At 42.2% G+C, this 27060-nt stretch overlaps 2 protein-coding genes across 2 annotated transcripts; one reads left to right on the forward strand and one right to left on the reverse strand.

Moving 5' to 3' along the window:
* Positions 1-25087, forward strand: LOC135940312 (uncharacterized). The gene is made up of 37 exons (XM_065485151.1): positions 1-188; positions 1628-1666; positions 1734-1903; positions 2012-2233; positions 2395-2555; positions 2614-2771; positions 2827-3115; positions 3386-3575; positions 3632-3901; positions 3956-4184; positions 4282-4492; positions 4704-6063; positions 6114-6407; positions 6463-6675; positions 7367-8011; positions 8065-8264; positions 8436-8772; positions 8912-9209; positions 9269-11154; positions 11833-19700; positions 19887-20028; positions 20078-20325; positions 20688-20870; positions 20925-21149; positions 21212-21399; positions 21451-21604; positions 21662-21821; positions 21878-22356; positions 22415-22583; positions 22701-22955; positions 23009-23282; positions 23338-23659; positions 23892-24144; positions 24212-24343; positions 24396-24545; positions 24604-24690; positions 24878-25087. The coding sequence occupies exons 1-37, from the start codon at positions 137-139 to the stop codon at positions 25040-25042; spliced, it is 18678 nt and encodes a 6225-aa protein (XP_065341223.1). The 5' UTR covers positions 1-136; the 3' UTR covers positions 25043-25087.
* Ubc7 (ubiquitin conjugating enzyme 7) lies at positions 25078-26881 on the reverse strand. Its single transcript, XM_065485152.1, has 5 exons — positions 26752-26881; positions 26258-26339; positions 26081-26199; positions 25881-26021; positions 25078-25316 (listed from the first exon to the last, which is right to left on the reverse strand). The coding sequence occupies exons 1-5, from the start codon at positions 26792-26794 to the stop codon at positions 25198-25200; spliced, it is 504 nt and encodes a 167-aa protein (XP_065341224.1). The 5' UTR covers positions 26795-26881; the 3' UTR covers positions 25078-25197.
* Between the last annotated feature and the right edge of the window lie 179 nt (positions 26882-27060).

Consider the following 27060-nt stretch of genomic DNA (forward strand, 5'->3'; position numbering starts at 1 on the left):
GGAGTGAGAGGATATATCGCTGCCGGCACTCGTTATCACAGTTCACTTGCTTCACAGTCGCTCTCTGTATTGTCAGTTTGTCGGATCAGTGGTGAATTTCAAAGTCTGGTCCTCTGATGCAGCTTCCGGTGTCACCATGATCACCAGAATACTGCTTCTGCTGTTCTACGGCAGCGCTTTTGCCACAGGTAAATGAGAACATTTTTTTGCAAATTGTTGCTTCGTTATAATGAACAAAAAATACGCAGCCTTATTCTGAGATGAACCTGAAGTACCGAAAGTAAAGTCCTTTTTTAATTCAAAAAGAAAGAAAAAAGAATTGATCAGTCTAATTAGTGCGCCATATCAAAGATTTGTCATTGAAATACTGAAAAAAGCTTTCTTAAACGTGATCATCAATGTCAAAAGATTGACCTTCACTCTCTATGATGAAAATATGAAATCGTATATCACTAAATCATACCAAATCTGTCATGAAATACGTTCAAAAATTGTATTTTGCTTAGCTGGAAAGGTTAAATCATTTTTTTATGGACCGTAACGATTTAGTTACCCTTAAAAGCGTTTTTTCTCCAGTTGTAAATAATTTTGTTTGGTATTCACGGTTGATTTTCTCTCATAAAACCATTCAAGAGTTACTTAACTGGTAGTAGAAAGACTAATAAATGATGGGAATAGAAGAAAAATTAAAATTTTCATATCATGCTAGATTAAAACATCCTTGGGATCAGTATGGAAAATAATATTGTGTAATTTTTAAATGATTTAGTTCCAAATGCAGAACATTGTATCGATATTGACTCTTGAAAGTGCAAAAGGTGGGTATAGAGATTTGATTACATTAAACGAGTATTGATTCGTAAAAAATTACTGCATTCACATATTACATGCAGCTGAAAATGTCCTGAGAAGGCTTACAGCATGGCTTCTCGTTAAGCAGAAATTTCTTTCACAATGGATCGGAGAGCAGCCTAATTGCCGGCCTCAAAAAGGGCTTTTGTACTTTCAAAGCTCGCGGTCAGCAAGAGTCGAGAGAGATCTTTACACTCCATGCGTAGTCAACAATTGTTAACGCAGCGTTTATTTATACCAAAGACTAAGAACAAATAACAACCATTGAGCAGTTAAATTTTCAGTTAAAAGCGGTTAAAGTGAGGAAACTCGTTTTGTAGGAGAAATGATTATTTTCAAGAGGTTTTAGAGAAACTAATATATTGTAACTTGAACATTTCACTATTTTCAATGAGAAAATTTAAAATTTTATTCATCAATACAACGAACCTAAACGAAACAAGTATCCTAATACAGAAGGCCCAATATTAAATACTTGTAACGACAGTGTAACATAAAGAAAATTAAATTTTTACAGACAGTAAATGCAATAGAATTACAAATTGACGCAGGGAGTGTAAGAAAACTAAAAATTTTATTCCTAGACGCCCATCCTTAGTGAATTCTTTACAAAGTAGATAGAGCCATTGTGTAATTTCTTTGTTTTCATAAACAAAAAGCATCTATAATTTCCACGTAAAATATATCCCTGCCTTTCAAATAAATATATTCACCATCTTGCATTTGCAAAACACAATTAAAAATCTAAATTTCACGCCCATTTATCTAATTTCAGGAGATTCCTCGCCAGCAAAATGCGCTTCGTACTGCTTAGGTGAGATGATCAAGACCAATTTTCTATTTTTTCCCTGATGTATTTTAAACTACTTGTTAATATCCAGATAACTCGCTCATATTTGAGAAAGATGCTACGTTAGAGTACTCATACTCTGGGTCAGTTGAAACGATCTTGACATCTCAAGAGACGCTAGACAAGGAGCGTGGTGAACCTCTCGAGCTCAACGCTACCGTGATCATTAGGACCGTATCGCCTTGTGAGATTTCGCTTGAGGTCAGATTATCTATTTTTTGCCAATATCTGTGTTACATGAAACGAAAGTGTAAAATTAAAATGAAAAATAATTAACCGGATTTGTGTAAATGAAATACATGTTTTCAGCTGAAAGATGTAAGGTCGTCCAGCGAGAACGAAGGTGCCTCCTTCGTCGACCTCCTGACCGGCAACCCCTTGAGAGCCTCCTTCCAGGACGGTCGCGTTGAGGCGGTCTGCGCGCCGTCGTCAGAGAACCGCTGGGCTCTAAACGTCAAAAAAGCCATTCTCAGTGCGTTCCAGATGCCCCTTGGAGTTCTTGACCAAGATGATTTGATTACGGTGCACGAGGTAATGTAAAATCTGGGCCAAATTCATGCATGAACCCGTTTATAGAGTTCGTGGCTCCTGTGCAGACAAACGTAGGCAGCCAGCGGCACTCGCGTGTCAAGCTGGTTGCATATCTCGCCTCCGCAGGCGCTTTTAAACTGTTATTCCAATTCCTTTTGCAGACTGACGTTTCTGGAGTGTGCAGAACGCAGTACAAAACTCTATCAAACGAGGAAAAGACGGTCGTGAGCAAGACGAAGGATTTGACGCAGTGCTCTGGTCGCAGGGGAAAAATCAACTTGGAATTGCCTTATGTTCAGAACTCAGCAGTTCATCTTTTGAAGTACGAACAAAATTGAGTAAGAAAAGGAGATGCTAAAATTCATCTGAAATTATTTCAGAGGGCAACAAGAATGCGAGCAAACTCTCGCCGAAGGCCGTTTGTTGTCTTCCAAATGCAGAGAAACGCAGGCACTTGTTCCTTTTTCAGATAAAGATGGAGGTGAAAGCGTAAAGACGTTAGTCTCCCAGATCATTAATCTGGAGTCGGTCACTCGGGGTAAATTTCCAAAAATTAGCAAATTATCGTTTATAAAAATCATTTGATGAATTAGACGTTTCTGGCGTGGAACCACTTTCGTTAAACTTCAGCCGCTCGTCTCTGTTATTTGACTACGGAGAATACGATGAAAAACTAAGCCTGGAGGCTAAAACAAAGCCCGAGGACGCTCTCGTAGAGGTCAAAACGATTTTGCACGAGCTTTCCAGCGATGGCGGTGAATCAGCAGTCGTAACAGCCGACACAGCAAAATTGTTTGGCACTCTTGTGCACGCCATGGCGAAGCTTGACGCAGATCATTTGAAACAAGTCGTTACCGATGAGCGCTTGAGCGACGCAAAAAGGTTCGTTTTGCTTTTCCACTTGAAAAAGCATTGGCTAATTAATTTTACAATGCGACAACACTTAATTTAGTTAATTTTTATGAAATTCGATATTTTATGCATTTGTCTCTTGACCATAAATTTAAAATTAGTAAATTTGCTGCAAGTTCGAAGGAGAAATAGTATGCTAGTATTTCTAGTTGAAATAATTTTATGGAAAAAGGTCTTTTGCCTGTTCTTCCCTGACTATCTTATTTTATCGAATTAAATTGAGGAAAATTATAATTAAAGGGGATTTATCATGGACGTTTTGCCAAGCCTTGACAGCCACGCAAGCATCGATCTGATGAGTTTTCTCTACATGGAGAGGGCGAAGCAGATTCCAAAAATTAAGTCATGGATGGAGAACAACGCTGCTTCTTGGTTCGCCTCGCTGGCCTACTCGCGCAAGGTTGAAAGCGCGTCAATGAAGCCGCTGCAGGTTGGTGCCAGTTGTGCGTTTCCCCTTGCAAATTACTTGAAGATTACGAATTGCAGAAACTTTTGGTGTACTGTCTGATGGGATATGCGGCAGAGTCAGACGTTTCCAGCATTGTCTTGGGAATTACCGGCCTGGCTCGAAAGTACTGCGAAAACTCAGGAGACATGGACTCGTGTGGATCGCACGCTTTTGAAATTCTCTCTACCTTGGAGCAAGTTTTGATGCCAGATTCGCAAGCGAGCGAGAAAATCAGAATTGTTGCACTAAAAGGTTTAGGAAACATCGGCGCTTTTACAAATGGTCGAATTTTAAGGAACAAAATATTGGTAAATATAAAACTTTTTTTATAAAAATTTCGCAACTGTCTTTTTCTTTTCAAGAACGAATCTCTCAGCATCGAGGAACGTTTGGTTGCAATCGATTCGTTTCGTCGCGTCTCCTGCCCAACGTTGGACACCTGGATTACCTCCACGTTCCTGAATACCTTCACAGACACAAGCCAAGACACGGAAATACGAATCGCAGCGTACCTCATGACCATTCGGTGCCCAACGCCAGCCATTGTGCGTGCAATTAAACGGTCCCTCTACTCGGAGACAGTAAACCAAGGTCAGATATTAAGTTTATAATTTTTATTATTTTTGCACGAGAAGAGAGTATTTTAATGTAGTCGATTTCATAAATTAATTTTTTAAACTTGTTTTAGTCGGCTCTTTTGTTTGGACGCATTTGACCAATGGCCAAGAATCGACAGCAAAAGGGCGGCAAGTTTTGAGGAGCATTCTTGCCAACGAATTCCTGCAAAATAAGTTCAAAACTGACGCACGCCAGTTTTCCCGCAATTATGAAGGTTCCCAATACTTCCAGTCGCTCGGAATAGGAACCAACCTGGACGCTAACCTGATTTTCTCGACAAAGTGAGCAATTTTATTCCCATTCATTCACGCTGCAAAATCTAGCCGCAGAGTAAAGCTTGCAAAAGAAAACGATATAAAAACATGTACCCTGATATTTAAAATTTAATTAAAAAAGACGTCTTTTAGTGTCCTTAAATTTATTTTTTATATTTTAAGTGACATCATCCCTTACAATTAGGAGATAAATAGGTTATTAAAATTGCAATTTCAGGTCATACTTGCCGCGCTCGGCGATGATGAACCTGACAGTGGACGTGTTCGGCGAGTCCATCAACCTGTTTGAGGTAGGCGGTCGGGCTGAAGGCTTTGAACCCATGGTCGAGCGCCTCTTCGCCAAAAACGGGGCGTTCGAGAACGAAGCTCTCGAGGGGTTCCTGAAGAACGCGCGCCAGGACGAACAGTATGAAAGCGTGCGCAACAAGACTGTGCCGATGAAGCGGAGCACCAAACCCAGGGCAAGCGGCTTCCTCAGGGTCAACGGCCAGGAAGTCAGTTACTTGGAGCTTGAGGACGTGGTGAAGAACGCCTACAGGTTCAATTTCCAGCCGAAAGAGTTGCTGCGGAACCTGCTGAGCAAGAAGGAAGTCGATTTGCAGCAGTCGGCCGAGCTGCTCAACCTTGAAAGGGAGTTTCCCACGCTGATGGGGCTGCCACTCAGATTGAAACTCGCCGGCACGTCCAGCGTGACGCTCAAGCTCAGCGCCAGCTTTGAACGCAAGAACGCGGCCTTCCAGATGTCTGCGATGGTCAAGCCGAGCGCCAGTGTGCTCTTGACGGGAACAATGTCCGTCGGACAGGACGGCTTTGAGCAGGGTGTCCGAATCGAGGCGTCACTTTTCACCAAGACCAGCGTGGACAACCGACTGAGCGTGACGGAGGATGGAAAGGTCAGCTTCAAGGCCCACGTGCCTGAGGAGAAGCAGACCCTGATCGACCTGCGGACGGAAAGACTCACTTTCAATGGACACTCGGTGCGCAGACTCGGCGATTTGTCCGACGCACGCGACAACTCGAGTTTCTGCAGCGGCGAGTGGGTGGACGGGCTGTCAGGGCTGCGGTTCTGCTCCGACCTGAGCTTCCCGAACGCGACCCTGGAGGGTGGGGTGTTCCCCTTCAACGGCAACTCCCGCTTGCTGGTCACCCTGGAGAAAAGTGACCCCGACTTTGAGGCTTACGAGTTTCACTCGTCGTGGACGCATATGCCTGGCCGCAAGTACGACTACAGCCTCGTTTTCGACCGCGTGGGCTCCGAGCAACGCAACAAGCGCCGCGCTGTAATCCTAGTCTTCGACAGAGACGCTGGAGTGGCGTCTGCCGAGCTAGACGTCCCAGAAAAACAGGCAGCAATATCTATTCTCTGGGACAACACGGACTTTTCAGCTGGGGAATTGGCCATTTCTTATGACAGAGTTAATTACGTGGACATTGTGGCCAAAATCGACCATCAGAAGAAAACCATGTTTGGTACTAACGAGCAGTTTGGAAAAATCGAGCCAGAAATCAAGTTCAAGGTGAAGCGTTTGCCAGAGTTCCACCTAAAAGGAACGATCAACTACTCTGGAAAGTCAAAGGTAAAATTCGAAATATCTTTTCACGAGTGCTATAAATTGTTTTTTTGCAGTTGACTGCCGATTTGAATGTTTCGGGCCTGACCGAAAAGCCGATAATTTTGGCGATCGACTACAACACCGAGGCAAATTTTGGAGGCATCAATGCGAGGATAAACGTCGACTCTCAGTACATAACATGGGACGTGAAAGCCAATGCGAAAGTTTCTCCCAGCTCGCTCGGACTGAGGTTGAACGGAGTTTACAATGCGACCGCAGAGAAACAGCATACCTTTGAAATAATAACCAAGTGCAATTGGAATCAGCAAGGTGCCCTGAAAAGGGGTTTTCTAAATTTGAAGAGCAACGTAAGTTAAAATATTTAAGAGTGACACGACGTTTAAAGCAATTTTTTATCGACAGCTGTCACAGTGGCCTCAGTACAGCGGCCAGCTGCAGACAGACGTCATGCTGAGCAAAGGTTACTACGAGAGCAACGTCAAACTCTCTTTGACTAACGAGGAGTGGAACATCACGCAGAGACTCCAAGTATCTGGCCCAGTTGACGTTTGGCTCAAACAAACTGTTCAATGCCCACAAAGACAAATCAACTTCCTCCTGGAGCACAGACACAAAGTAAGTTGGCGGATGTGAGTTTTTGGAAGCAAAATGGATGATATTTGAGCAGTTCGGGGATCTAATACTGGCTGCCAAACGTCAGAGATGGCAAAAGGTGGTTAGTTTCGAAATGCTCAAATAAAAAAAGGTTCAAAAGCAATATTCTATCGAAAAAATCGAAAAGTTACTAACTGATATGCCTTATAATTATTGAAAGTTGATTCGAGTTGTTTTATTTGTTAGTTAAAATTATTTTTCACCGGTCTACAAATCGTAAAATAATATTTCTCGCACGCACTTTAAAATACAATCGGGTCACCAGATCAATTCGATAAATATAGCAAATCTCAGCCTGCAAAAATTAAAAAAAAATATTTTACACAAACTAAAATATTTTAAGTCGTATCTCTGTCTAAAAAACTACTATTTGGATTGCCTACGCTGGGAAATTAAAATATAAAGATTAAAATTATATTTATTAAAAAATTTTGCGTATTATACGTAGGAGTGATTTTTTAACATCAAATGTCCTTAACGTTTTTTTCACCAGGAAATCAGACAATTGTTGAAAACAAAATTTTCCTTGTGTCATGCCCTTAATATGCATTACAACCCAAGATCCCTTAAAAAACTCCGTGACCCGTGACGCATTTAATTTTTAATTTAATGTATGCAAAATGCACTCTGAGATTTATAATACATTTTTTAGGCAGGACAAATTTCCTCTGAGCTTTTGCCGAGAATGTTCTCAACCACGACCCAGCTGAACGTGGATGAAAAGCATCGGGCGAACTTCCACCTGGACTACAAGTACATTGAAGGTGACGGCATCACCTTCTCTGCAGAGTCCGAGTTGCTGTGGCCGAGGTTCACGTTTTCAAACGGCACGGGGCCGCACCTGCAGTCGCGCGTCCGGCAGGTTTTGCCAGGCGAGTATGACGTGTTTTTCATCACGCAGTGGACGGATAAGCGACCACCGGTCAAAATCAACGCCGTTTACAAGGACAAAGGGAACCAGAAAAAATTGAACCACTTTTTGAACGGCACCTTGGCCGGCGTCTTCGGCTTCACCGAGCTCTCTGCACTTGGAGTGCAAGCCAAATTCCAAGCCGTCAGCCACACGTCAAATTTTGAAGGCCGAGTCACTGTCGGTGCAAGCGAAAAGTGCGAGTTTGCGGTGCTATACGAACATGACAAACTCGAGAAAAAAAGCGTCGCAGCAAAAATGAACGTCTGGCGCGATGAGGGTGTCAAAAAGGAATACCAATTGAATGGGACTTTTCAAAAGTCCGAGGAAGAACTTCTCCTCTCCTTTGACGTGCTCATGAGTCGGCTCATCTCCTTTGAATTTAGGGTGCGAAAAAATGTCTCACTCCTTTGAAATATAATGCATTTACCATTTTTTAGAATGGAGGGGAAAGTGATTTCATCTCTCTTTTCTGGGACAAGGCAAACGACGCAAATAAAAACATTACCCTTTTGATCGAACATCCTAGGACAAACGAGATCTCCGTCAATCTGCTCTTTCCAGGGCAGAATATTTTTGTCAGCGGGAATCTCCGATATCTAACAGCGACTAGCAAAAGCGACAGTAACGTACACTTGAGGTAATTTTCAATAATCGCAGTGTATTTTTTATTTCAATTAAATAGATAAGTTATTAAAAATATGGCCCTCTTTACAATCTTAAATTCCGCAGAAAAAATATTAAACTTAAAATTATTATAATAAGAAAAAATGAAATTTTTTCAAAAAATTAACATCCACATGAATTTCAGTGGTCACGCAGTAAGTGGAAGAGTTGCTTGGTCTCCAGGAAGAGAAATTTCTTTCGCTGGAAGCTACAAGGGCAACTTGAACTTAGGTTTGGAAGTTTTGGTCGAGGTCAGCACAAAAAATCTGCCTGTGGTTGGTTCACATTCGCGCAAACTAGAGGGAGAGTTTACTCCGGGAAAGAGCGAGAGAGGCGGAAGATTAATTATCAAGCATGCTTGGCGGACCAACGGGCAAAAGCCGGAAAATCTGGAGGCGCAAATTCTGATCGAAAAGGACCAGGAAAATCTGAATATTGAATTCTCGTTCCTCTCTAGCCTTTGGCATCCAAAAAGTGTGACGGTAAGGAGCAATTAAACTAAGTAAAACTAAGGCAATTTAAATATTTCACCAGCAATTAAATTGTTGAATATTTTTTAGATTTCCGTTTTCAATTTTTTCTCACGACATTTAAAAAATCATTCTACTGCTCTATTTTTAGGGAAGAGTAAACAACAACTTTAAGGACTGGACCGCTATCAGAGGAAATGTGAGCACGCACTGCGGAGAAGAGGGCGTCTCTTTTGCTTGGGACTGGAACTTGACAAACGGTGCATCAGTAGCAGTGCAGAGCAATTGGGAGAAAATTTCTTCCACTAAATTTGAGGTCAAATACAACGTTCCATCTGAAAGTCACCAAGGAGTTTTGCAAAATTGGATTTTGCTTCAAATGAAGGACAATATTTGGAAGATGAATGTCAACGTGAAAAAGGAAAAGACTTTCACCACTGGAGATTACGGTAGTAAAGATTTGATTATAGCTTGCCACCTAAATTTATTTTCTCCTGTAATGTTGCAGTGTTTGAATTGAGAGTGGAAACACCGATGAAAGATTTTGAAAACCATTTGATTTCGGCCAAGCTGAACAGGAACAACAATGACGTTGACTTTACAAGCATAATTCTAACTCCTCTGATTGGCGATTACGCGTTGAACTTGTCTAACCGGCACATAGTCGAAACAAACAAACTAAAGGCCAAGTTAACAGTTTCTAATCAGGGCGACTCAGTCACAGATTTGAGATTAACCGCGACGCATATTCCTATCAGCCAGGGCGTGGAAGCAGAGATCTCTCTTTACATGCCTGACATTTTAGAAATTAAAAGCGAAGTCACGGTTGTTGTCCGAGAAGACGGCGCCGACGCCAAAGTGAACTATTTCAGCAACGACGAACTGTTGCACGACTTTAAGCTCGGCCTAGAGTACGAGAATGAAGGCGACTGGGACAAACTTAGTGTCGATTTTTCAGGCTACAGCTACATGGTAATGCCCTCGCGGTGGAAACTCGTCGTCAAGCTCGAAGGCACAAACCTTAATCACACCGGTTACCTCGAGGTCAACAAACTAATTCTAGAACACAAGTTCGAGTTCAACGAGAATGAAAGTAGCTGTGCCTTTGACCTGAAAGGAGTGGCGGATCAAAAGGAAATTCTGAACGTCGGCATACTGTACGAGGATGTACTGGACGGCAAGTATTTCTTAACCGTGATGGGGACGCAGGTTTTCGACGTACAATGCCAAGTCAACCTGGGCTACGTTAACATGATGTTCATGAACAAAGCTCTGCAGATCTTGACACGGGTTTCAGACGAAAACGAGATGGAAACTAACACCAGAATTATAGCCAGTGGAAAACTGTACGCGACTGTGAAAACTAGCGTCTACTTGCGGTTCAAAGACGACGAAGGCGGGGTAGAGTCAGCAATAATTAGCCTGGACGTCGTGTCAGAAAAAAATAGTGCCAACGTCCAGGTAAACTTGGATGCTTGGCGCCGACTGGTCACGAACGTGAAAGGTAAATACGAAGATCACAAGGCTGAGCTGGAGCTCGACGTGCTCTCCACGAACAACACGCTTAGTTTCAAGTACTGGAAGGTAGATGACGTAATTTTTTATTCGGACGCGTATGTGTACTTCGAGATTCCGGCAGCCGCAGTCGGCGTGGTAATCCACGAGGGACCATTCAAGTTAAGGGCGGAAGCTGAAGGCGCCGTTGACGAGGACATGGTCGTTTACGCCGTTGCCCAAGTGGACTCGGACGACTCTATTTACTTCCCTATGTCGGTGAAGGCGCAGTGGCAACTGCCGCAAGACGATCCTATCAAGACTGGAGGGAGAGTGATATTCACAGCTCCAGGCAACTTAAATATCAAGTTTTCCGGCCACCTTGACTACACGGACGCAAACAAGTACCTGAATGCAACCCTCCTCCAAACTATGGGCGAAGGCGAACATTATGAAGCGCACACCTATGAAGTGCTTGCGTCGCATAAAACCTTTGAGAAGCAGTATTTGTTTGCGCGGTACCGTTACGACGAAGAGAAAGTGGAGGTCGAGGTTATGCTGACGGAAATGATGCTGGAAACGAAGCTGATAACGCCGATTCAGAACTACAAGTACGTCAGCCTGAAGGCGGGCGTGGCGGAAAGGTCGGAGACGGAAAGGCAAATTCTTGAATTCGTCCGAGACGAATACATTATGAATGCCGAACTTTTATTCAAGAAGAACAAAATGATTGGCTCCGCAAAATCCAACAACGGATTCGAGTTGGAATCTTCCATGACCAAGATCGAAACTGAAGCGTCAACTGATGTGGCCATTGAAGTGGTGTTAAACAAAATTAGCCGAGTCGAGGCCGGAGTATACATGCAGTATGGACAAGGAGTCATGGATGTTGCAGCAAACGTAAGAATATTCTCGAGTATTAAAAAAACTTGGTTGTTTCGTGTGCACCAATTTTTATAACCATTGCGCTCATGAAAGTCACCCAGGAAATTTCAATAGAAGGCGTTGATTATTGAAAATACTTAACGTATTGTGCTTGTGTTGTCACAAAACAATGCTGTCTTGCATTAAATTTTTAACAATTAGGCTCGTTAATATGTATTTAAATCATTTAGAGCTATCACGAGGGACTATATAAATAATTATAAAAATGCTGCTAAACCTACAGTATTATTTATTTTCAATTTTTTACGTCGGAAGTTTAAAAGAGTCATTGATTGATATACGCGAATAAAATGTTATAGATTTGAAAGAAGTTATGCAACCTGTTCGTAAGATATGCTTGGCGGCGCAGTGTTTCTCCTTCGAAGGCGCTTAAACGCACAATTGGCGGAGCATTGTGATGTAAAGCGGAGATCATACATTGTTTATATTTGACTAGCTTTGCATTTTTAGATGCAACCATAGCAAGATGTTTTTATTATCCAATGGTTATATAGAAGTTGCTAAAATACATAAAGCAAATTTTTAATGTCGTGCTAGTTTTTTACTATCAAGGGGAAACTTTAGAGCTTTTAAAAATTGTAAAAGGTCCTCATGGCTATAAACCTTATAAAATCTTGATTATTCTAATTTCAGGTGACCAGAAACGGAGAAACCCACAGGATGCAGTCAGTGATAATGAACACATCGGACAAAAAACGGTTTGGTATAAAAACTGAATACATGAAGAAGCGTTATGAAATGGAAATATATTCAACAAGGGCGAACGAAGGAAATTACAGTCAGGGTTTTAGATTAGCTACTCAAGGGTTGGCATCAGAGTTTCACTACGAGAAAACAGAACAGAGTTCCGCAGCCATCTTCAAGTATCAAGAGCAGTACCTGAAATGTCAGCTGAATGGCTCGACAACAGCCGGATCTCTCCACGTCACGCAAAAAAATGGGAACGTTGGATCACAAATGACTCTTGCATTCGACTTTGAAGGAAAAATTGACACCGAGTTCAGAGTTCGACTAAACGAACAGCTTTCTGACAGCGACGAAGTCGATATTCCTTTGTTCGCTAAAGCTATTGTGCGTCCGGGCCAGGAAGTACACCTGAGCTTCTATCACGGTGGATCAATTTACCTTTTCGAGGGTTCAATCGTGAAAAAAGAAGAGGAAATAAAAATCAACGGAGCAACCATTACTCCATACTTTGAGGCAATCCGCTTGAACGCCAGCTACAGCTTTGAGAGCACACAGAAATGTATCAACACGCACTTGGACATCGGATCTGATTTCTATGAGCTAAAGTCTAACATTTCGATGGATGGATCGTACTCTATTGAACTCAACATGGATGCCAAGTCCTCTGTACCTGACTATGAAGCGATAAAAATTAAAGGTGGCTTCAGCAACAACGAAAAATTCAAAGGAGTGCTGCAGATGATTTTTCCCACGAACACGTACAAAATAGCTGTTGAATACTCGCAAGAAGCTGCATGCAGTTTGAAGCTCGAAACAGATGACAATGAATATTTGTTTAAGTACGTCAGGTTGGATGACAACACGAACTTTGTCGAGTACTTCCGCGACCAGAATCAACTGCTGAACTCGACTTTTGTGTTTGCGAACGAAAGCCTGCTAGTGACCATCATGACTCCTTTCGAGAGATTCAATAATTTGACCTTTGATATTGGTTACGGCGCAAATTTGCCAAGCAAAAATTTAGTCGTGCACAAAAACAACGAGGTGGTCTTTATGGCGCAAATGTTTCCAATCGACCAAGAAGATATTGCCAGCGGAACTGGAATTACGGCTACCATCTACCAGGGAGACCAAAAATTCGTGTATGATGCTCAATTCTCGATCGACAACCCAGTGTTTATTGTCTTGAAACAACACGAAGATGGAAATGTCACGAGAGACATCTTGCATTTTAGCCTAAACGTGACGGACGAGAATTCTGCTTCAGGAAAGGCGGAAATCATGCTTCCCATCTCTCCAAACACAAAGTTGCTGGCAAAGGGACAGATTCAAATTGAAAACAAAAACGCCGAGTTTAAAATGAGCTACAAGTTTGACGAGGAAGAGGAAAACAACTTTGCTATCCACTATTTCACCTACACTGACAACTACAACATTTACAACATAGTGACCAACTTGACGACGCCGTTCAAAGGATACGAGAGCATGTCGCTTAGGATCACGAGTAGCTGGACCGAAACGGTGGTCAAGTTCACTAGTCAATTGCCCAGCTATGAAAACATTGCTCTGATCGCGGTGCACAGACTGGAGGGACCTCAAAAAGAGCTCTGGGTTCAATACCAGAACATGAAGAAAAGTGCGCTTTTCGTGAAAGCGTTGTTCCACAACGAGCCCAACAATAAACGAATTGAACTTAGCACGCAAACGCCATTTTTGAACGGACAGGCACTTGCTTCAAACAATGGAACAGTGATGGAAATTATGGTAGAGCACGAAGGAATTACTCTCTGCCAGATCATTTCCAAATTTGAAGAGATCACGAACGGCAATATTTACGAATTTTCATTCAAAAAGCCCGAGAAGGTCTTCAAACTGAAGTCAAAATTGGTCAAGCAGCTCGGTGTTTTGTTTGAATTCGATTCATATCTTGACAACGAATTGCTGGCGAAAATCGATTTCATAGTCGACGCATTGGGATCTTTCAGCTCTAACATAACCGTCAAAGAAACACAATACGAAATGACTGGAACCTTGAACTGGCTGGAGAAATCGATAAACCTTGTCATTAAAAATCAAGACAACTTCCAGGCTAAATTACAATTCGTTCTTCTATGGAAAGGATTTGTTAAAATATCTTCCACAGAAATACAACACGACATCAACGTCGCCTGGATTTTTTCCGAAAGTCTCACCAACTTCAACATATCAAGAGGCGAAGTCATGAAAATGGATTTCAGTGCGAGCGAGGATAGCTTAGAATTCAAATACGAGCGCAACGGAAAAGAATACTCCTTCACATTCGGTCAAACTCGCCCAACTGGATGGCCAAATATTCTTTTAAAAATTGTGTGGGACGATGAAAGTTTGATTGATTTCTTGCACGAGTTTTTAACTGATGCGCATTTGCTGATCGTCCGAACACGGCTCACGTCTCCTTTCCTCGGCAACCACAAAAACATGAAATTCAGTCTAACCCTCAAAACAAAAAGCATCATCGAAATCGAGGCGGAGTTCAAGTGGCGACCAAAAGATGTGACGCTCTTTACGGCAGCCTTGCAAATGGACCGACTGGCAGCTTTAGCTTCCGTGGCGTTTGTGTCTCCTTTCAATTCAAATTTCACCTTCAACGCACAGTTTGATTTCTCTGGCGCCGAAAAAACGTTTGCCGTCGTTTACGTCCTAGGCAACGTCGTTTCCATCGAAGGAAGTATTCAACCAACTGGGGACGAGCAGTCCATCAGCATTAAATTGCGGACACCAATTGTCGGATACAGCACGGTTGATCTGGTCGCTTCCCACAAGGTCAATGGCAAATCACAAAGAGCCGAAATGCATTTCACAAAGGAAACCGATAAAAAGAGCATCGAAATTTTCTATGACGACCGAAATTTAAAAGCAAACGCAATCATCAATCCTGAACTGCGTTGTGTTTTGTCAGCAACCTATGAAAAGAAGGAAGGCATTCACAATATTCAAGGCTTTGCGAAGTGGAGTGGTACCAAAGAACCTTTCAAGTTCGAGGGTAGCTACAAGCCACGCGAAAAATTCTCCATCTCTTTGACAAGCCCACAAAATGAAAAATATTCGTTTGACCACAAAATGATATGGCAAAAGGAGAAAAAAGCAGTTGACGTTTTTATCCAGAAAGCAGACGAGACAATGGAGCTGAGTGGCAGCCTTTCAACTCAAGAGAATTTGAACGTTCTGATCGCGTCCATCAAATCCACCTGGTTTAGTTACGTGAAAATTTCAGCGATTTCAGACAGCAAGACAAATGAATTAGGGGGTGCTCTCCAAATTGAAGACTCCGCTTATTCGATGAAGGCTAGCCAAGTGGTGGGGAACACTTACGACATCAAACTCTATGACGGTCAGGAGGAAAAATACAACATTCAGGTCACGTTTGAAGGCGAATATCGTTCAGGGTTGAAAGTGGCATTGAAAAGCACAACGCCAGGGTACAAATTCACTACAGACGCTGCAATAACGGCAAATGAAGAAATGCTGCACGTTTCGAGCTCAATTTCATGGGGTGATGGAGAAACAGTCTATTTTTCACTGAAGAATTCTGTTAACACGGAAATCGAGTGCGTCTTGAATACGGAAAACGTCAAAGACAGCGAAGTCTACCTATCTTTTGGGTCAAATTTCATAACTGCGATGATGAGAAATCAAAGCGAAACCTACAAAGGAGGCTTAAAGTTCGAACTTGGCGAATTTTACTCGATCAACGGAACGTACGAAATCAGCGGCAAAAATTACGAGGTCCTTACTTACTATGATCCCAATGAAATTAAACTCCACGTAGCATATGCTTGGCCGCGCGACAAAAGAATAGAGACTGTGATTGTGTTGAAGCCCGGAGACGTGTCAATGACTCTGAAAACGCCATACATTCAATACCACAACATACAAATCAACGGTAAATACTCTGAGCATATGACCTACAATGACTACCAATTAGCAAGTACGGCTGACGCCAAGTGGAACGACTTCCTTGTGACCGTTTCTGGTGTGATCAAAAGCTCGCAGAATAACTATGGCTTGGACGGTCGGCTTGTTTGGGACAGTACTAATGAAATGAGACTGAAGTTTGGAGTAATTGCTAGCAAGCAGGTCAATTTCGAATTGAAAACACCATTCAGAGGGTTGCCCTATTTCTCAGCACAATTGGAAGCATTAAAATATCGGCACCTTGTTTCTGGAATAAGCGGAGTTTTGAGAACACCTTTTGAAAAACTCCCAGTCCTGAATTTCACCTTCAACACGGTGAATGAGGAGATCGAAATGAAATTTTCGTTTGATACGGCTACTTACAAGAACGTCTCCATTCATACCATCCTGAAGAGTAAAAATGGAAAATATCTGCATATGCAAATCCACGCGCCATTCTTCAGCCACGTCAAACATCTCATTGTGAACGCGCGTACGAGCAAATTGATTGGAAAAAATGGACAGGAAACAATGATTTCACTGCATCTTGATGAGAAAGAGTACAGTATTCACAACAATTACACTCTATTGAAGAGGAGGCTTGACAGTTACGTGTTCATGAAAGGTCCAAATATTGAGCCAATCGTCATCAGATTTGGAGGCCAATTCGAAATGGAATCCATGGAGAGCTTTGATTTGGAAACCTATTTCAACGATATTCTGCTCGGATTCCAGTACAAGTCGGACAAAGATTTGCTATTGCGTGGACGAATTTGCCTATCAACGATAATTCCCATTCCCAACACTGATTTCACTCTCAATCTCGTCCGCAGCAGTCACTTTGAAGGAAGGTTCGATTATAGCTATGGAGATTTTACTGGTAACGCCCTAGTGAAGAACAAGCTACAAAAAGACTCTCTGGAAACCGTGTTGTACCTAAATCTGCCTCACATCCTCAAATACCCTCTTCAGGTCGAACTGACTGCAAATTACAACCAACCAAGATTGCAATTCAACGGATTTGCAAGTTTCATGGCTGAGCACCGACTGGAGCTCGTTATGGTGCAAACGTCGTTCAGGACGACGCTCAACGCCGAATTGGACAGCGCCTTTTTCAAGGGCAAGAACAAATTCGAGCTTACTTTGAGCGGTGGGTCTCTCAGCGTATCCATCAATGACGAAATAAAAATTACCGGTATGAAGAAAACGAACCAGCTCATGCTCACCCTGAGTCAAGTGTCTTCAAGACAGGATCACACGCTGACTTACAATTGGGATCTTTCGCAACCACCAACCTTTGACGTTACCCTGGAGTCCCCAGTCTTGGCATCCAAAAAAGCAACCTTTTCGGCTACGTACCTGGGCGCCTTCAAGGGCGTGAACATCAAACTTGTGTCTGGGTCGGAATCAATGAAACTGGATTACGATGTGGTAAACCAGACACACTCAAAGGGCCTGAGACTTGTGGTTGGCAACTCGCAAACACAGCTGTTGAATCTTGCAGCTTACTTGGATCAAACCAATAACGGACACAAGCTTCTAGCAGAACTGAATTTGTTTGAAATAGACTACAAAGCTGTCTTTGAATATTCTTTGCCGGTCCAAAGCGCGAATCCAAATTTGGAAGTCAACTTTTTCCTAAGTTTGCCGTATCTCTTCCCATTCAGGCTTCTGGATTTGAATGTAAAGACTGGAAAAGATGCCGAGGAATACTTCATCAATTCCAATATTGCCATAGACAACGACAAAGTCAACTTGAACGGAAAATTGGTCAGTAATCAACTGAGCATCGATATCTCGTCAACTTTTGAAGAAATGAGGTCATTGTCACTGGAAGGCTCGTTCGCGGAGAAAGGAGAACAGCAGAGTGTGAACGCATTGCTAGTAGTGAACGGCTTGGAGTTTCTCAAAACTAACATCTCGGTGATCCGATTGCTAAATGGTGTGATTCTGCAAGTGGAGTCTAGCTCTAAAATCAAGCACTTTGAACACATTTTCCTTAAGTTGTCAATTCCATCAGAGCAGCGGTTCAGCCTGACTGCACAGTTTGAGCTGAGAGGAACAACACACTTTGACGCTCACTTGTCTCTGTCATGCAAACCTGGATACACGAATATGGAAATGAAAGTTACTGGCCTGACAGTTAATATGTACCTGACAACAAACCAAGGCTTTTTTGGATACAAAACTCCAAGTGATGAATACAGCATCAGGATTTATTCAAAATCATCTGGCCACCAGTTAGACAGCGAAGTGACAGTAAACAGCGGAAAAGTTCAGCTCTTTAAAACTGGTCTCTTTGGAATGTACTACAACCACACCGACTTTTACATTTTGATGAGCACGAATTGCATCTACGAGACACTGCCGGATACAGTCCTCTCATTCAGCGCCACCAAGTCCGAAATCAAATTTGGAACCGAATTCGACTACAAGATTGGAGACAAGCGGTCCTATTCTGTAATAATAAATCACTTCATGGAAAGCGCTACAAACTTTGACATTGGTTTAACGTTTGAGAGCAATGACAAGGAAACATTCGTCACCAAGATTACGCACGTTCTGAAAGAAGATTTGTACATAGCCCTGGCGCAGGTGAATAAAGACATCGTCAAAATAACCAAAATAAACCAGAACAACGCGATTTTGGTGACAGGAACAATTATCTGCGCAGATTTCGCGAGCGACCTAAGTGGAAAACTGTTGAATGAGATCAGCAGCAAAGGCGTTGACCTGAAAATCACATGGGATGGAGACCTGTACCAAGCTGGCGGTAGCTACAATTACAGTGACGGCGAATTCATGCAGGCAAAGTTTAACCTAAACTCCCCACAAACTGGTCAGTATATCGGTCAGTTAGAATATTCAGACACATCCAACCTGCACGTTTTGTTTGATCGCGACCAATCGCCCATTCTCCTGGTTGAATTATCCAGTCAAAAAATGCGTACTATGTACATTTTGCTGAACACGACATCGACAAAATTCATGCTGAGTGAATACCAAAGCAGCAATTACTCTTACGAGCTCTTGACCAGTGTATACTACGATGAGAAGACGATTCAAATGCAATACGACTATGACACATTCCCTGAGAGTCCAGATTCTTACAGAATGAACGCTACGATTGTCACGCCTATCAGGTCAGTTGGAGTGAGCAGCGAACAATTCATTAGTGAGACGTACAACCTGAGTCAGTCGTATGTATCGTGGGAGACTCTGGACAAACGAGTTGGCTATAAGTTTGAAATTACACAAGATGACGTGAAAACAAATCTGAAAACGTCTGTTGAAATCCCACACCGAACCATCGACCTGAACACTCACTACAAGTTGAAGAAAGTCGCCGAGCTTACTAACCTAGAATGCGGAATTCAATTTAACTGGAACTCTAAGTTACGTCTCATTCCGGTCACGTTCGTGACAAACGTTACGCTGGACCACGCGCAAGAAGTGGCTTACCATTACACGGTGCTAACACATCCCTCATTCAACAGCAGCTTCATGATCAACGGCAGGATGACAAAGCCAAATCCATACGAAAACTTCTTCAACGTAGAAATGGGATCTGTGGAAAACGGAATAATGAGTCCAGTTCTCAGGATCAATTCGAATGCTACTCGCAAAGCTCTGTCAAGTCTCTACCAAATTATTCTTGAACATCCAAAGACAGGAATACAACAGCAGTGGGAGCTTAATGTTTCCTACGACCGTGGTCTTGCTGCGAAACTGTCGCTGCAGCGTGGAGGAGAAAACCGCGGCTTCAGCTCAGTCAGCTTTGCATATAACAGCGCAGGAAAGAAAATAGAAGTCGGGCTAACTCACAATGAACTGACGGCTGACGCAATGGGACTATTAACTATGGACAAACAGAACAAAAGGTAGATAACAAATTTAACTTATAATGCATTGAAGCAAATTGTGTGGATTTTAGATATAAAAGAATTTCATAAAATAATTATTACAGAGGAAATTATTTTTTTAAATTTATAATTCTTTTTAACATTAAAAATTGTCTTGAGATTAGTTTCCCATTTTTTATTCAGGTATATATAAATTTTGTTCAGGTTTGGAGTGCACGCTTCAGCTTCTTTTGATGAATTCATGCCACCAATAATGTTCACGACTGTCGTGGAAAAACCGGAGACAAGCAGTTTCATTTTAACATCAGAAATTAATTTGGCACTGCAGAGAGCATATTTTGGAGAGGCAAGTATTAATTTAGTTGCTTGTATTGTTTTATAATTTAAAATCGTAGGCTAAGTGGACACCCAATCATGTATCAGCACAATTGAGCACGCACGAGTACGATGAAACTCGCACCGCTTTGCAAGCAGCCGTTACCCTGAACACGACCAACACCCTTTCGTTTGCAGCTAAATACAAGTCTTCCATTTGGGCAAATCTGACGCAGGATCTTTTGGGATCATTTGAGCACGGAAAAATCATTGTCAAACAAATTTCTCGTGGACTTTGCGACACTACCAAAGAGGAAGTGTTTGCACGGTAACTCCTTGCACGGATTATCTTAGGATTCGACGTTTTAAGTTTTGGGGTATTTATTGAAAACGTCTAGTTTTCAACGAGTTAAGAGATATCCTAAGGGGAAAAAGTTTGATTGGATGCCGTTTGCGTATGAAGTAGCTCTGAAGGTAAAAATAGTTATGGGATTTAACATGGGAAATCATTAATTTTTTTTTTAATTTATGAGCTCCATTTTCGTCACTCCACCGCTGTACGTGGTTTACATAAGAAAAGACTACACGAATTCAATGGTTTCACCAAAAACTAAAACGTCGAAACCAAGAATTTCCTATTGTTAGATTCGGTTTCTCAAAACAAAAACTTACGCATATTTTTAATAATAGATATGCGTCGATCATAAAATCAGGAGCCGTGAAAAATGTGTATCACACGATCGTGGAACACACGACTTCTGAAATTAACAGCGTTCGTCAAGACTTGGCTAGTTTCCGGCAGCAAGTTCTGCAGATTTACAAGAGAGACGATTTCTACGTGAAAACGATTACTGAATACTTCATCAAAGCTTTGTAAGATTTTACCATCTGAGGACCAGAACAAAAACTTTATGTTTCAATATGCAGCTCTAACAGTCGGCAGGCCTCTTCGCACGCTCTGGCCAAAGTGAAGCAAGCCTTCTTAGACTTCTTCACGGAAACGATGCCTAATTTCTACGCAGTCATGTACAAAAACAGCTTTGAACCAATCGTATCTGCTTGCCAAAAATTCAGTCCAACATTCGCAAAGTCTCTCAGAAAAGTTTCTTCTATTTGGAATGAAATTTACAGCGGCGGTTCATCAGTTTTGAGGTAGGAATCAATTTTCTACTGAGTATAATGTCACTTAATTAATCCACGAGTGCATTTCTCAGAACCTCCGTGTCATACATGCAAGAGGGAGTGAAAAGAATATCCAAGCACACGAGCGAAAATATGGCTTCTGTCTCAAACTGGGCTGTCGAAACCAAGGAATGGGTCACCACAGACTATTTGGAGCCTGGAAAAAGAGACTTGCTGGCAGCGGCGAATGCTTTGGAGACGTTTTTGAAGGAAATGAATGGTTTGAAAATTTTAACTTTGTAGAAACGCTTTAAAGTGTGAAACATTTTAGCATTTTTTGTTTCCCTGCCAAGAGAGATCGAAATTTATCTGCTGTCGCTAGAGGAGGTCCAAGAAGGAATGCAAATTTACAAGCAATACGCCGCCTGGCTGGAAGAATTCAAGGTTGCTAGATTGGTTGCCGAGTTTAAAAAGGAGTTTGATAAGTAAGGGTTAATTTTCCTAACTAGAAATAATACTATATAATATTAATTCCATTTTAGCCTTACCGAACGTTTCTTGGAGGACTTGAAAGAATATTTAGGGGAGCACGCCATGATTGTGACGAAGGTCATTAAAGCGATAAAAGGATCTTACGACGAATTCATGCAAATGCCGTCGGTTGTTTACCTGAGAATGATTTACTCGAAAGTCAAGGCCAAGGTAACAATGAAGATATAAAAAGATTTGACTCGCAATATGAACCATCCCTTTTTCAGGCCGAGTTCATTTGGGAAGCGTGGGAAATGAAAATGTTCCTACAAGAGCTGGTGATTCGCACAGCCAATGAAGCGCTCGCGTTCATCAACAAAATCAGCTCATCAAGCGACGACTATCGGAAGGGCGTTCTGCTCGAGGATGAGGAATACAATCTCAGATACGAGCCGGAAAATGGCGAGCTCTCGGGCAGCATCACCTTACCCGTAACTTGGAAGAGTTTTGACCAGTTGCCCACCTTGCCTGAGGACACAAACGAGAAGTTCCACAACCTCCGTTTCTCCTTAATGGACAAGGCGTACGAAGCGACCAACCTTGAAAATCTGCAAGACGCAATCTGGCGCACATTGCTGCCGCCTTTCAGATCTAACGCGCTCATCACAGTCAACGGCCACGTCATCACCTTCGACGGCAATCATTACAAGGTCAAGAACGTATTTTGTGGAAGCTATCTCCTCGCTGCTGACTATATGGACAATACGTATGTTTTTTTGTTCAAAAGCAGACTTTTGATTACGGTTAAATTGCACCCAAAACAGATTTGCTATCGTGGCAAGCTACGGCTCTGAAACGGAAAAGAAAGCGGGCCAGCTGTCGTCCTTAACCCTCTACACGCACAACGGAAACAAGGTCACCATTGAGATGACACAGGTCTCAACAAGGACAGACGTGGATGGCCTGAGCAAGATTTTCATCAACGGCTCAACGGTAAAAAAATCGAGCTAAATTTGTGTTATAAATTAAATCATGAGCTACACTTCCTTATTGAGCGAATATATGCAACCGGTGCGTCGCGTGTGATTAACAAATTGTATAACTCCGCAGCAGGTGGAGCTCCCCCTCGTCGTCGACGACTTCGAGCTGACGCGACAGGGCCCCAAGGTGGTTGCCCTGAACGAACGAGGCGTCGGCCTACACTGCAACATCGTCAACGGCATCTGCTCACTTGATCTGAGCGGCTGGTATCACGGAAAAGTGGCAGGGATCATGGGCTCCTTCGACAAAGAGCAGAGAAACGACTTTGCCAAGCCGGACGGTCGCGTATTAGACTCGGTCGTCGAATTCCTTGAGGAGTGGAAGGTCTGACTGTGTCTCTTTACTTAATAAATCAACCGAAGGCTTCCTAATTTCAGGTGAGCGGATCGACTGATTGTGAAATGCCGAAGAAAGTGAAGACAAACAACAATGACGCCGGCGCTGCTGTTTGCGCTCAGCTCTTTTCAAAGTCATCGTCGGTGCTGCAGCCATGCTTCGCGCGACTCGACCCTGAACCCTTCCGCATCATGTGCGAGCAGGACGCGACGGACGGCGTCGCCAGCGATAAGGGACCCGACTGCCTCGCAGCCGAAGCGTATGTCGAACAGTGTCGATTCGTCGGCATGGATGTATCCCTACCTGCACACTGCTGTGAGTGATATAAATATTTGTGAAAATTCAATAAATATCAAAACTAACTATTTAGCACGGTGTCGTCTTCCGGGCCGAAGCATCGCTGCAGGCGACGTAATAAGTTTCGACAGTAGTCCAGGGTCTAGAGCGCCTCCGCCACCACAGATCGCGGATTTTGTGTTCTTGCTCGAACAAGGAAGCAACCAAAACTGCCTGCAAGGGCCCCACCTTGTTGACCTTCCTGCAAAGATCGACTCGGTTCTACGTTCAACCCTGGGCATCAATAGCACCAAATTCGCGCTCGCCTCTTTTGGCGCAGGCAAGCCGCTCACCATTCACACCATTGAGGGCAACATCTGGAGCGGGCGACGCGGTGTCCAGAATGTTATGAGCAGGTAAAATAAAATCGCCGCAAATAATTTCGTGATTTAAAAAGCAAATTGAACTAAAATATGTTGTAAGGGATGTTGGCGGTGTTGCATCAAATTAATCGAATCTTCATTTTGGGGACTAATTTTAAATAGAAAAAGAGAAATTAAAAGTTATTAGTTTTTAAGCTACTGCTACGTTAGTCACATTAACTGCTAAAATACCAAAACTACAGACACAAACACAAATTGTTTATAGTTTGGAGCTACCAAAGAGCGAATTGGCGGCAGATAACAAAGACCTGCGGCAGGCATTGTTCGCCGCGGCCTCCAAACTGCACTACCGACCTGGCGCCTCGAAAAATTTGATTCTGGTGCCGTGCACGTCATGTGGCAGGTCAGAAAAAACGGCTGACATATTCTCTGAAGCCTCAAGCGGACTTGTTTTTACTGATATTAAAATGCACGTGCTGCAGCGGGACGAAATGATGTTTAAACGCACCATCACTAAGGTTATTTCTTATCCATGAGCAGAGTGAACTTGTTTTTCCTGAGCTAAATGATAAAAACAACTTTCAGAAAACGAGACGTGGCAAAGTGAACCCTGTGATGGGCCTGGACAGGCACGGCGCATACACGGGCAGGAGACACAAGGGCACATCGCTTCCGCTCGCGAGCAAAGCCATTTTCCGCCAGCTTTCCCTGCCAAAGGTACGGAAATTCAATCGCTTCTAGAAAACAGATTTAACGCGCGGTATCGCAGGACTTGTGCACGCCGCTGGTCATGGAGACGAACGGAACTCTGTTCTCTGCGTCGAGCTTGTTTGAAAGAGGTGCCAGCGACGAGAAACGAAAGTGGCTGGACGTTTGGTCGCGAAGGGTGGCTAGCTCGGCCAGACCGACCGCCTGCCAGGTCAGTTGCGTCGTGTATTTCCCCTATGTTAAGTAAAATTAATTGACCCTTCCGACAGGCGTGCGACTGCATTCCTTTGCCCGATGGAGTGTCGAGGCTGTCGTGTACCTCGTGTCTGATGCCAGAAATCGAAATTTTCTTGGATGTGAGTAAAACTTTCAAAAGAATGCGGATTTGAATGCTTGGCAGAATTTTTTATTGACTAATATAACAGCTCTGAAGCATGTTGTACTAATTTTGTATCTTTAGACTTAAAAACTATTAAGAATATATTCATCAAGCTAATTTTATTACAACCGTAACTACAATCAAACTCATTTTGTACAAATTAGGACTGGGAACGCGCTTTGGATGAGTCCATGCAAGAGGTTTTGGACGAGGACTACGGCTCAGTTGAGGTCGAACTGCCTGACTTAAGAACCAGCGATATCGAGGCTCTCAAGAACATACGGGGCACATTGTATCCAGGCAACACATTTAGTTCTGACGTAGTTTAACTCTTTGTAACCGTTTGAAAATATAGATTATATCATTTGTACGAGCGTAGCGAGTTTTATTTAGCAAATAGACAAGATTATAAGATTATCACCACAAATACCCCAAAAAAGCATGCATTCACAGATTTTCGCAGGCTATATACAAAGAGAAAGAATTAAGGAGGCAAACCAAGCGTGCGACGAACCAGCCTCTCTGCAATTTTGTTGAACTCTTCTCGATTTTCTCTCCACATCTTCGCGGCGTCAACATTGGCACCACTTTCGTCGTTTGGTTCTGTAGCATTCAAATAATATATCAGTTAGAAACATCATAAAAATTATGGATTTGCTATTATTACTAAATATTTTTCAATTAAAATATCGGTTTAGAAATAAAAAATATCCAATGATGAGATTTTAATTTGAGAGCTTTAGGCGTTTAAATAGTTGTAGAATTGTAGGCAAAAGTTTTAAAATAATTAAAAAAATAACCAAAATCTCTGTTGCATTAATGAATTTCTAACAATCTCACGAATAACAATACATACCCTAGACTAAAAATGAAAAAGGAGTGGGAGCTCGGCTCCGCAACCACTACACTACTATTCTCTGCACTGATATCAAATAGTGTGGGGACTGTAATCGAAATTTTAGGAAAAAAATCACATAATTCTACCCTCAAAATTACAAATAGTCCCGATCCTAATTAATATCAGTGCAGATAATAACAGCCATGTCATAATTCGTTTATTTTCAAAAGAATTTCCACTCTTCATTCAATACTAAGTTCAGTCTTGTAATCAGGAGATCTAATGAATGCACAATTGGAAGAAATTGGAATTGTCCACGATATAATTACCTGCTAGCATGCTCACAACAGAGAGTAAAATTTTCTCCACACTCTGGACTGGACTCCACCTCTCAGCACTGGATTCGTATCCCATTGGATCATCTCCAGGTGCGTGCAAAATGGAAATGCATACTCTGCCGTCGCTGTAAACTATAGATAAACAATATCATTTATACTTCTCCTGAAACAATTTCCAATGATAAGCTTACTGTTCGGATGAAACATTTCACAAGTAAACTGCATTTTAGGTGGACTCAAAGGGTAGTCAGGCGGGAAAATTAATTTTGCCGGGAATACGCCTCCTTCAAAACAGGTACCTTCAGGACCTCTGCAAGATGAGCGTTAGCTTAAAAAAGGATCCTTTTATATTTTGAAAAATTTCTTACGTTATCAACGCTTCCCATTCAAAGAAATTTTCTTCATTGATTGGCCCAGCTATTATTCCCTCTGGAGGATTTAAGGTCAACTCTGAAATTAAAAACGATAATAAAGCTTCACAAAATAAAATGTCTGTTCAAAAGCGAAAATTATGAAAGGAAATGACTTTTATCAGTTTAAGTACATAATAAAGGTAGAATAAGTAACTCTAACATTAATCACCATTTCCTGCATAAGAACCGTTTAATTTGTCAACTATCTATGCTCTATGTTATGTCTATGTATTTATGCCTATTGTGCATAAATTAAGTACATACTTGTCATGAAAAAGTAGAGCAGAATAAATACATAAATTATGACTGTTATTTCTTTTGATTGTCATTACTTCTCATAATACTCCTTTGATCAAAATGAAAATTCTGCCAGTTGTAAAGTTAAATACGTTTTTCATTCTACACCTATTTGTGAAGCCGAAATCATTATCGGCTAATGGAAAACTTACGTTTGTACTCGGCCATCAGCCGACGAAGTGCCGACCCTGCCATGTTTACAAATTTTTAAACTTAGCGCCAAATCTTCGTTACATGAGTGGTGACCTGAACAAGACAACGTGGGAAGTGGCAACAGTGCAATGATCGATGATTAGTTGGTTAGTATTTTATTATTTTCATCTCTTTAAGTGTAGACAATTTTTATAGATGGCGTTAAAACTCGCATAGTGCCATTCAGTGGGTACCGATAGACGCTGGTGCTGTCACTTTTTTGTGTGAGCAACATTGGTACTAAAAACAATTCATTGGATGTTGTCCGA

Source organism: Cloeon dipterum, chromosome 3, assembly GCF_949628265.1.
Source record: "Cloeon dipterum chromosome 3, ieCloDipt1.1, whole genome shotgun sequence".
NCBI classification, from domain to species: Eukaryota; Metazoa; Arthropoda; class Insecta; order Ephemeroptera; family Baetidae; genus Cloeon; species Cloeon dipterum.

Coding starts and splice junctions, on each gene's coding strand:
- Ubc7 (XM_065485152.1), bottom strand. CDS start 26,794: ATGGCAGGGTCGGCACTTCGTCGGCTGATGGCCGAGTACAAAC. Junction 26,340..26,751: donor GCTGATGGCCGAGTACAAAC/GTAAGTTTTCCA, acceptor TTTTAATTTCAG/AGTTGACCTTAAATCCTCCA. Junction 26,022..26,080: donor TGAAATGTTTCATCCGAACA/GTAAGCTTATCA, acceptor GTTTATCTATAG/TTTACAGCGACGGCAGAGTA.
- LOC135940312 (XM_065485151.1), top strand. CDS start 137: ATGATCACCAGAATACTGCTTCTGCTGTTCTACGGCAGCGCTTTTGCC. Junction 2,772..2,826: donor TCTGGAGTCGGTCACTCGGG/GTAAATTTCCAA, acceptor TTGATGAATTAG/ACGTTTCTGGCGTGGAACCA. Junction 24,145..24,211: donor TTAAACGCACCATCACTAAG/GTTATTTCTTAT, acceptor AACAACTTTCAG/AAAACGAGACGTGGCAAAGT.